Raw genomic sequence first — 12077 nt, 5'->3', positions numbered from 1 at the left:
TGTGCCAGGCAGCAAGTTGATGCTCATTATATACTCTTTTTAAGATTACTGCTTTGATGCAATTTTACAAGGATGATCTTGGGTCAGCCAGTACGTGGTTAGGCCAGTATTGCTGGTCCCTGTCTGAACTTTCAGTTCTCCCAGTTTTCTATGAAGGGGATTTTCTCTCTATATATTTTTCTATATCTGTCACTAGTTGCTTAATCTATTTGTTTTAGTGGAAATATCACTATTTAGAACTGTCAAGAATTCTGATGCCATGTGCATGTTTGTTAAAGGAAAGGTTTTTATATTATGTAGATTGTTACTTGATCACTAGCCAACCTCTGCCTGAGAGCCTAGAAGTTCCATGATAGATAAATGTATGAGCCAAAAAGGAACTTACTTTGGAGCCATTCTGGTTTGACTAATTGGTGGACCACATGATAAGAAAGTTCTAACTAGCCGTAAACAAGATGTATTAGGCCCAAAGGGACATTTTGAGACTGAATTATTTTCCTTTCCCTAGTGAAAAATTAGTGTGACAAGTTATGTAACTCCAGGCATATGCAAAAAAAAATAACACAATAACCTTGTAATTGTGTTCTAAAATTGAGTTAGATATGTTAAGACATGACCATATTTTCTGTGATGATTTTAGGAATCTGTCTGTGTACATCTTATAAATTCTGGTTGATATGAAATTGTGGAATCCTAGAATGCCTTGTATGTGGAATTTTCCATTTGGTCATAGGAGCTGTATCACATATTTACTGGACCAGGGATAATGGTCAATTATTAGCCTTAATGGTTGCCTATTGAGTTTAAACACCTTGGGACCAATGGTTGATTGAAGTCAGGACAGCCAGTTTTCTCCATCTTCCCTGGAGGGTGCTCAGTTTTAGTGAGTTGAAAATCCCTATCTGCAGAACGAAGAAACCAGATATTACTGGTGGAACACATACGTTCAAGAGACACACAGGATGCTTTGTGCAAGAGAAAAGAAGAAGCTGGTGTGCTTTCATAGTGGTGGTGGGGTGTCCTATTTAACTGCAGGATCAGCTGAGGAAGAAGGAAACTAGCTGACCTAGAGAGTGAGAGAAACTCCATGATTAGGGGAAGAAGCCATGGGCTGTAGGAGAAGGATCCTAGCCACCCCAGAGAAGTCTCCAGCATTGTGAGGAAACTGAGGCAGGGAAACAAGTATAGATGTATTTTATTTCGTACAGATCTGTGTATTTCTTGTGCAGTCTAAGTAACGAGTAATTTCTTTTAGAATTCTGTGCAAAGTCTGTCTGTCTGTTTGCTTTCAGTATTACATGCCTCAGAAGAGTTAAATTGTAAGCCTGGAGTGCCCACACAGTTGGAGTTTTGGGAAGGGTGTACTAAAGTTTCTGGAGAGTATGAGGGGTCAGCACAGGTTCTGGGCCCTTGGCATATGGGCCACCTGGTCCCATTTTTGTGAAGGGAAAACAGACTGGCAGCGTGTGCCCTGGAAATGTTCTGGAGAGGCCAAGGAAAGAGACAGTGCTGGAGCCTGCTCAGATCAAGGGAAGCTTCAAGCACATGCGTCCAGTGGATTGAGACGCAACAGAGCAGCCTGGGGATTGTCCTGTGGACAGAGCTTTACTCAGGGCTGACTGCGATACTGTTCTCATTTTCTTCATTAGCACATTAGACAACCTGCTATGAAAAGCGAAGGTAGATGCCATTATCTATATATTAGAGTTGATATGCCTGTTCTTTTATCTGGAATGATTTTTTTTCCACCGCAACAAAATACTTTCCCCATTTCATAGCTCATGGGAGGATGTTTTCTGTGAGATGGTAAAGTTCAGGGTTCAAACTGGATTGTTTTAGAGACCGCCTAATCTGAAGTCTTTCTATTCTACTCTCTCCTCTGATACTCTGAATCACTTCTTCAGTCAAAACTTAAAGGCAAAGGAGGGTTTTGACTCTAATCTTTAAAGCAGCATATGTTTTGTGACAATTTCACAAAAGATCCAGAGTCTGTTGGAAAACAGGGTGGGGTTCATGTTCTGTTACTCTCAGAAAACCTCAGCCCAGAGTTTCTTGCTAATTTCCCCCCAAGGAAGAGAGAAATTTGAATCCTTAGCAAGTTGTCAGGAATCCCAGGTATTCCATATGGTTCCCACACTGGGAATTATGAGGCATCTCTGTATCTGGCATGGGAGAACATCTGCTAGCAGGAAAAAGTGAGTCCCCTCAGGAGTGGGCATTCCTTACAGTCCTGTTGCTCTGTGGAGTGGGCAGAGTGTTCCCACCCCTGTGTGGATAGGACCGCTTTTGCCACACCCCTGAAGTAGATGCTGGAACCCCCTCATGACTTGGAAGATGAAGATGACCACAAGGCCCCTTGAAATCACTGGGGCATCAGGAAGAAGTGGCCTACCACCTGCATGGCCAGCTAAACTCCTCATTATTTGGGTGGAAAAAATCTGCCACTGTTTCTATCTTGTCCCACTTACACTACAGCTCTCAGAAATATACAAAGTCCTTTCCAATATGTAGAACCATTGGTTATTAAAATATAAATACATTGCCAAACTCATACATCATAATGCTTATTTCTTCACTTTTAGGATTCCATGCCACAAAGCTATTCACTTGAGGTCTGACCTAAAATCGAGTTCACCAGTAGGTGTCTTTTTATTGGCTGATGGGGATGTGGATCAGACCATTACTAGCCGGATGGTGACCTTTTTCACAATCTAGGCCTAAGGAACTTTTTTGTGCTTGGTAGAGATACCCGGATTTGGATGCCAGATGTGCCATTAAACACCAATGCCAGTGTTTCTTGAGTGGAGGTGGAGGGAGACTAACAGGTGTTCCTAAACTGAATCCATCTTGTCATGTTTAGTCCTGTTGCCAAGACCACAAAACTAATAACCTTAGTAGATGGCTCTTAACTATTTGGAGAAAGGAACATCTCCTTTTTGAAGTTGTTTTTCTCAGTTGTGTGTATTTCCGTTTCAGCCATCTAACTGAAATCAGTTTAATATGCATTTTCTTAAGAAATATGTAAATTAATAATTGCTTCATACATTATTCAAGAAAAAGCTTATTTTGTTTCACTGATAGATCTTCTAATCTTATATAAAGATATGCTAATGGATTTAATTAAAATAATTATACTGGATAATGTACCCTGAACTTTACCCTAAAATAGTACATATTCATCATCATCAGTAGTCATATTTCTAGCTACAAAGACAATTACAATATTTGATTAATATTAGATAACAAACCAAATATTTTTCCTTTTTTTCTTTTTTTTTGTTTAAAGATTTGGCTTGAGTATTAGTAGTGTAATTTATCTGTGACATCATGACTCTTGGCATTGGAAAGAGTTGTGATCATAAATAAATATGAGGACTTCTCTGCCTAGTGATTTATGGTCTATTCTGATTTAATTTTGAGAACCTGCAAGTGCCGTTGACTTAAATGTGAGCTGCAGGTGCTCAGCATTTCTTAGAATGATGTAGGGATCTGATTCTTTTTTGCCTCTAAAAAGTTTTTTTAAGGGGCTAAACTTATTCAGTAATGCAGATCTTTTTTCATATAAATAGTAAGATCCAAGACAAAGGGAGATAATTCCCCTTTTCTGAATGGCTGTGTTACATCTGCATCTGGAATATTATGTTCCTTCCTGGGCATTACATCGCTAGAAATATACTGGCATAATGGAGGGAGATTGGAGAAAAGCAACAAAAATGATCAGAGACTATCACAGTTGACTTATTGAGAAAGATTTAAAAATAACTGTGTATTGCTATCGTAGGGGCACATCTATAAATATTTGAATGGTGTAAAAACCAAGAAGGAAAAACAATTTATTATTATGTATATGAGGGTGTAACTAAGAGTAAGCAGATATTAATAATCGACAATCCTAGTTATTAGTGAGATGTGAAATAATGCCTTAGTGGAGGTGATGAAAGCCCTGTTGATAGGGACTTTGAAAATCAATTGGATAAAATACTAGAAAATGCATTGTGGAGTTAAGTCCTGCATTGATGGGGTGATGGACTTGGATGACTTAATAAGCATTTTCTGTATCTAACTTCTATGATCATGTGTTTATAACGAGCTTTCCTATTATAGTATTGTTTTTGGAATAATTTGGCTGAGATCTCTTGGTTCTTGCCTCACCCCAGTTATTGATAATGTGGCAATCTTAAAGTAAAATTATAGTAATTTATTAATTTTGTAAAACTCAAATAATTATTGTTTTGAATTTTAACTTTAAAATTGCATTTTTGTGTGTGCACATTACAAATGTGTGTATATATACACACTCATTATAAATATATGCACAAACCTATCTTAAGAGTATTAAAGTCGTCAATTCAAGCATTTGATTAGGTAGTGCCAAAATTAAGGTTGCCTGTGCAATCTTAATTTATCCCCTTTGTGGCGTATGCATATATGATCATATACTCTTTTCCCCAAAGAACCCTGCCTCATTCAGTGTACAGGATGGATGTTGCTCATTGGAATTGTTCGTTTCTTCTTATTCTCATCATTCATTGTGTGTGTTCCTTTGCATTATTTACTCCACACCATACCAAACCCTTCACTTAATACAGAATTAACTTCTTCATTGGCTAGTGCTCTTATTGTAGTATCTTAATTCTTAATGGATTTATCTTTACAACACTGTGAGGTCTGTTGGCATTATCCACATTTTGCAGATGGAGAACTGAGGCACAGAGATCAATGCCTAAATTATCAAGTTCCAAGTAACTTTAGGTGCTCAATTTGATAAGCCATAGGCCTCATTTTTCAGAGTACCTAGAATTTTATTGCACTTCATATGTTCAGAGCAGAGCTCCCATTGATGTCAGTAGGAGCAGTGAGTGCTTCTGCAAATTGAACCCCCAGATATCTCAAGTTGGGTACCCAGAAAATGGGGAAGACACAGTGGCCACCTGTGAAGTTTTGGTTTAAGTGACTTGCTACGCATCATGTAGGAATTCTGGCAGAAGCGGGAATTGAATCGAGTTCTCCAGGGTGGCATTCAGCTGCCTTAACTATGAACTCATTCTTCCTCTTCCTCCATTGTTTATTCACCAGAGGTTTATTCAACACACACCTTCCAACTTTTGCAACAAATGTGGCAGTGGTCCTACAGAACACAGCCTTATTCACTATACTGTCCTGATTCATTCCCAGAGCACTATCCATTCTGTACACCGAAGGAAACATGGGCCCTGTGGAAAAAGTGTGATCATGTAATTAATGATTGTCTCATGATTAAGGCCCTTAGTTTTCAGTTTTTATTTTGTTTTACATTTTCTGGGAATTTATGTGTTCATTACCAAAAAAATTAAAAAATGGATGAAAATTGCTGCAAAAAATTAATGTTACAATTTTCTGGGTAAATAGTGTTAATATCACAGTTTAACTTTTAAAAAAACTCTAATAATCTTAATTGTAGATGGGTACAGGTTTTTTTTAAGTTTCAACCCATTTTAGCATGAAAAGTAATTTATTATTGGTTTTGAATGCTGATAGCATGGAGAGTTATCTGTAAAGCTGGTAATCATCTAAGACTGGAAAAGACATCGATAGGTCATCTTGTCCAGTCGGACTCAGATAGTGAACAAGAGGACTTGGGTTTCTACTGCATGTCCTAGCCCCACCCTGGTCCATGGTTTGGGCAGCCACAGTTCCAGCCACCATCTCCCTACCCGCAGAGGCCAAACTGAGACCTCTGGCAAACCCAGAGGCAACAAGCCTCACAGATCCCTAGCGTGGCATACCAGGCACCCTCCTTTAGCAGCGGCTTCAAAGGTGGCAGACCCTCCTGAGCTATTGGGGGAAGGAATGGAAACCAAATCAGAAAAAGAGGATATTCCTCCAGTCCATCTTTCATCATCCTCACTTGGCAAGGCAGTGATGCCCCCCTCCGCCTTTCTTGGTGGATGGCTTTAAATCATTCCAGCACCTAGCCCAAAGAGCGGCTGAAGTCCTCCATAAAGTATCTGAACCCCATCACAAACTGGTGGACATTCTCTACTCTTCCAGCTCTACCAGAGGCCCTCCTAGACCCTGTTAGGGTCATATGGCAGACACACAAACAGGCGGACAAAAAGTACTATTTGCTAGCAAAGGGCACAGAATTTTTTTTCCCACCCACCTCCTTCATGGAAATGTGAGTTTGTAATGAAGTAACACAGTCTCTGCAAAGACATTTCTAATCACACCTCTGCATTTTACTGTTAGTCAGCAGAAGAGATATACAGAGCTAAAAAATAAATAAATATGTTCCTTATTATTTATCCATGTAAATAATCGATTTGAAAAAAAAAAAAGACTCCAGAGGCGATCCTGTCAATTACAGGCTGCTAGCCCTAACTTCAGTACCAGGCAGACTAGTTGAAACTGTAGTAACGAACAGAATTATCAGACGCACACATGAAGACTATATGTTGGGGAAGAGTCACACAGCTTTTGTAACGGGAAATCATGCCTCATCAATCTATTAAAATTATTTGAGGATGACTGCACCATACCTGAAATGGGGGGTGCAGGATGGGAGACGTTCTCTGGGCTTGCCAGAGTAAGGGTAGCAGTGCTTTGTGGGTGGGGGAAAAGGAGGTCAAGCTGCTGCAAAAGGGGTGGACAACGCTGACTCATGCCCCTGGGAATGTAAGTGCGAAAGACTTTAAAAGGGACAAGTTTGCTCAGTAGCCCTTTCTCCAAACATCAGGGAAGGCAGCACCTTGCTTGGGGGGTTCAGGGCTCCTATGATAGGTACAGCAGGGAGCCAGCTCCTCTTTCTGATGGCCCACCTTAACTCTATGATGGGGGCTGGTGGAAGCCCCTGGTAGTTATTTGAATGAATATGGAATTGTGTGCACTGTACACTACTATCTGATGGGTAGTCACAGGTATCTAATAATAAAGCTGTGTCCTGATTAAATCCCTATGAAGTGTCTTCTGTCCTTCATTTGGTATAGTCTGATAACATCAACAAGCATGTGGACTGGGGTGATCCAATTGATATAGTCAGGGGCGGCTCTACAAATTTGGCCGCCCCAAGCAGTCATGCCCGGGAGGCGCCCCCGAGCCGCGGGAGCAGCGGACCTCCCGCGGGCATGACTGCAGAGGGTCCGCTGGTCGCGCGGCTCGGCTGGACCTCCCGCAGCTGCGGGCGGTTCGCTGGTCCGGCGGCTCCGGTTGAGCTGCCGCAGTCATGCCTGCGGGAGGTCCAGCCGAGCCGCGGGACCAGTGAACCGTCCGCAGTCATGCCTGCGGGAGGTCCACTGGAGCCGCCGGCCGAGCGTCCCCTCCGCAGTCATGCCTGCGGCAGGTCCGCTGCTCCCGGGGCTCCGGTGGACCTCCCGCAGGCATGACTGCGGCAGGTCCGCCGGCCCAGCCTGCCGCCCCCCCGGGAAAGGGCCGCCCCAGGCGGGTGCTTGCCCCGCTGGGCTCTGGAGCCGGCCCTGGATATAGTTTACTTGTCTTATGATGCCTCTGTATTTCTACAGGTTTGCGGGACTTCATTTAGTGTTCCTAATTTTTTTTTCATTATTGTTCCATTGGCAAGTCTCTCAATCTGTTCCTACTCTTGGGTGGAACCATTCCAACATATGGTAATAAGAGGAATTTGCCTCTTCTATTCAAGTAGTTTCTGTTTATATTGAGGGAGGGATAGCTCAGTGGTTTGAGCATTGGCCTGCTAAACCCAGGGTTGTGAGTTCAATCCTTGAGGGGGCCACTAAAGGAGCTGGGGCAGCAAAACCAGTACTTGGTCCTGCTATAGAAGGCAGAGGGCTGGACTCAATGACCTTTCACGGTCCCTTCCAGCTCTATGAGATAGGTCCATCTTGTAATATTGTACAACTCCCTTATTTTTAATTTCTCTCCCTTTCAGTGAACTCTGCATCGTAACTTTAAATTGTGGTAACTGTCAAACTGGTGTTTACACTAAGGTCATTGCTGTGTTTTTAATTTTTAGGGGGCTGCACTTAAATACTTGCCAACTATTGTCAATGATGTGAAATTGGTATTTGATCCAAAAGAACTTAGGTAAGTAATGTTAATAAAGTAATGTACTGTGTACTTCCTATTGTCTACATCTACATTTTTGTGTTTGAACTTGTGTATAATTATTTAATGCACAACATTTTATATGAATTTTTATTGCTATCTTGGTAAGTTGAATCCCTAGGACAAGAAATTATAATCATCTATGATATTGCACTTTGATCAAAATTCATTGCTTCAGCCATCTTCAGGAGTATACATACATATTTTTATTTTAAAGTAAAATGTGTGGTAGGAAAGCTTATAATTTTTTCTTGACAAATTTGCAAGCCTGTCTAGTAAAGATCATCTAATGAGATGCCAAAAATTGTAAATCACGTGAGTGATATCAGAGTGATGTTTCATGCATCACTCTGCACCTCAGTTGATTTGAATAATGATAGCTTTGTTATAGTTCAATGCACACTAGTTGTTTGTGGAAATTTTACTAGAGCAAAACCAGTCATCTCTCCATGGACCCCTTTTACAAAAAAGGTAAAGGGGAAAATTTGTTTAAAAACAAATAACTAAGAGTTTGTAGCACCGCTAATGTGGTTTTTTTATAGTAATCTATTTTAGATGTTTTGATTGCACAGACTCTACATTGTCGTCAATTGTATAGTCTGTGATTTTATTGAGGTAGTTAAGAGAACACTCCAAGTGTTGTGAAAAATTGTGAAAATTCAGAGTTAATTTTTAAAAAAATAAATGTTTGGAGGCTGGAAAATGAGAAGGTTATAATTCAAATACCAAATTTCTGTTTGGAAATACTCTGTACAAAAAATCATAATTATTGCTGAAATTTTTCATTGTACCCAGAAGCTAAAGTATAACTTTTCATTTACCTATTCTGCATGCCTCTATATATCCTTTTCCACTAGGTCTCCTGGGGCCATGAGTATAGAGTTCCAAGACTAAGCCATTTCTGAAAGATGTATGGTTGCAAAAAGTATTGCAAAATCTGTCCATAAGTGAAATACTGGCCATTGGGCCATCTTACTAAAGGAAGTTGTAAATTTTCCATCACTTTAAGTATTTTAATCAAGATTGGATGTCTTTCTAAAAGATATGCTTAGCTCAACCACAAGTTATAGGGCTTGATGCAGGAACTACTGGATCAAGTTCAATGACCTCTGTTATGCAGGTTGTCAACCAGGTCCCTTCTGGTCCCAAAGCCTGTGATTTTTTTTCTGCGTCAGTCTCCGTTCTGCCCCTACCCTAATCGAAGCTGTTCACATAAAGGATGCTTACTATCATGCTTCTTCCCCTACCTAAGTAGCAGGCTTTTGCATTTATAGTAAATCATATTTATGTTTTAATTGTCTTATGTGCATTTCCTCTGCACCTCAGTTTGATTTTGAAATACATAAGCCGAAATGAAAAATGGAGAAGCTGTATGCTGCTACAAGAGTAGAGCCTTTTTCATCTGTAGTGGCGTGAGGGAGAAAAATGAAGAGTAGAAATAAATATATTGGCCAAAATAATTTAAACTAATTGTGAACACTGAATTGCCTTTCTATAACTCCTCACTATGTAGAAAAGGGCTTGGTCTTCCTCAGCTCCCCCTTCCACCCACCCAAAAAAATGTTTACTGAACTAACTGGTCAATTTCTTCTCTAGCTATAGACATTTGTTTTTATATACTTTTGAGAAATTAACATATTCCTTTTCTTAATTGCCCATTTTTATATAGCAAGCTGTTTACAGATTTCATCCTAAATGTTCCAGCGGGCCGGCTCACAATTCAGAAGCTGTACTGTTTGATCGAAATAGTTCACAGTGACCTCTTCACGCAGCATGGTAAGCAAAGCCCTGGAAATCATTACATTGTCACATTATTCATTGTCTCTAAACCGCTGTCAGTGTCAGTTTTGTCCTCACTGCAGAAGGTAGTGGAGGTTGCAACCAATTAAAGTTGTTCCACTACAAGGACAAGCAGATTTAGACTATGTAAGAAAATGCTAATTGACAGTTAGTGTAGGTGGTAGATCATGGAGAAATGAAGGCAAAAACTTGTAATTTGTAATTTAAAAGAGCATTAAACACAGTGTAATTGGCTTGGATTGTAATTTTTAAAATATGAAATTGTCACTTTCGCATTTCTGTAATGGAATTTTGTGTCAAGGAAATTGAGAGAGAGAACTCGACCTTTCTGTTTTATTTTTTAAATACTTCCCACAAAGTAAATACATTGACACTATACCATGCACCCACATTTTCATTCCACTTTGCAGTTAGTGGCCCAATGTAAGACCAGTTCAAGTGGTTATTTTATGGATTATCTAGGTTTTCATTTGAGGTACAGTATTGCCTTTCTTTCTAGATGGCTATAGTGTAGACCAAAGTGTTGATTCCTGGTGAGATAAGTTAACACAGTGAGCAACTAACTGTTGCCCTCTCCTCCCTTCCTAGTAATCTCTTCAATTTTGTCAAAGTTCTAAGGGCCTGAGGGGAGAGAGGCTAAGTCTTTCTCTTCATTTAGATGTTTTGTAGTGATCAAGTAGGGTGAATGAATTTAACCAGGATAGCTTAAAAGGAAGCTGCTAAACCATTTAGACCCCAGATTTAGATTTGATGGGTTCTTTTTTAAAAGCTTTACAAATATTAATAGTAATAAATGCTGTATTTATGAAACTATAACTGAGCAGTGAAAAATAACTTCTGCATTTAAACGTCTCCCTGAAGTGTTTGCAAGCAGACTGTCTTATACTGGTGTGTGTATATGTATATATATGGACCATAAAGTAAAATGGGCTATAAAAGAGAGCAGTCTAATTTCGCTGCCCAATTTATATGAAACTACCATAGTTTGGATGAAGAAAAATAATTTTTTAATTTAAAAAATATGGTCAGTCTTGATTATTTAAGGGAATTTTAGTAATTCTGCTAAGGATTTTAAGGAAAATTAAACCTGACAGTATGTATTTTAATGTATCTATTTTGTGGGTAACAATGTTACAGATTTAACAAACATAATTCCTTCTTTGCCTGATATGTACTTTCTAGAAGGCTGTGATCCTTTTTTTATCTAGTGTCGATTTTACTTGTAGGTAAAGATGACACACTGAAAAACTAAATGAAGTCTGAACTTAGTGATTGGAACATAGAGTAGTACGACTTTGATAAATAGGCTTCCTCAGCGTTGCAAGGTGTGCAAGGCAACTCCTCTCGACACCCCCTCCACAAAAGAAAACCCACCCCAAACTCAATTTAAAAGTTTGTGTCCTATTGAAAAGAAAAATGCATTGACATTTTTATTTAAGATTATAGTGTACATTTCATGGGCTATATGACTTTCCATTCTTAACCTATATTTCTCAGGAATTTAGTGATTATGTTGGAAAAAATCCTTTTGTTGCTAAAATATTGGGGAGAGGAGCTAGATAAAAAATTGTTGGGGAAATAGTTCTTAAAATTATTCGTAAGAGGAGTATGAAACTGATTTTTCAGAGTGCATTAGTCCTTAACACCCAACATTTTGAAAGGGCTGTGCAATAGATGCTGCTCCTTAAAATGCACAAGTATCCTCTGCACCAGTAATGTTCTGTAGTTATCTGAATTATATGTACCCTCATAGCACCATACTGTGAAAATGTAGTCCTAAATGTATGGAGTAATTGCTTTTCCTGTTTTGATATTTTTTTAAATAAATGGATTGGTTAAACCCAGTGTACACACATGCACAGATATTCTGAAGCAGTATATATGCTTTCACATGCAGAAGGCCTACCTGAGAATAACGGCTCCCAATGGTTCACAGATCATTTAGTGTATTAGGAGGCAAATTTAGCAGATGGCTAATAAAATAAATTACATGCATCTTTCATAATAAGATGACTCTGGCACATAAATGCAGGGATGTATATAGTAAAGATAAGAAACGATCTAGAAACAGGAAGAAGGGTCAAAATGCAACAACATGAATGTAAAATGTACTACTATGTACAAAGGAAATTAAAGGGTAAAAACTTACTCTAAGGTTACTTTGTGGGCTAAAATAAATTTGTAAAAGCAAGGAAGCATGATAGCATATGCATAAAACT

The 12077-nt window shown here is 39.2% G+C and overlaps 1 protein-coding gene across 2 annotated transcripts in view; it reads left to right on the top strand.

Moving 5' to 3' along the window:
- The window catches only part of DOCK1 (dedicator of cytokinesis 1), a 561291-nt gene that overhangs the window by 146534 nt on the left and 402680 nt on the right, over window positions 1-12077 (top strand). For both annotated transcript variants that reach the window (XM_045023408.1, XM_045023406.1), the window contains exons 24-25: window positions 7967-8037; window positions 9728-9834. In XM_045023408.1, coding sequence (XP_044879343.1) covers window positions 7967-8037; window positions 9728-9834 — 178 coding nt within the window. The remainder of the gene's footprint in view (window positions 1-7966; window positions 8038-9727; window positions 9835-12077) is intronic.

This window comes from Mauremys mutica, chromosome 7, assembly GCF_020497125.1.
Source record: "Mauremys mutica isolate MM-2020 ecotype Southern chromosome 7, ASM2049712v1, whole genome shotgun sequence".
Lineage (NCBI taxonomy): Eukaryota > Metazoa > Chordata > Testudines > Geoemydidae > Mauremys > Mauremys mutica.
This window is presented reverse-complemented; position numbering and strand designations above follow the sequence as displayed.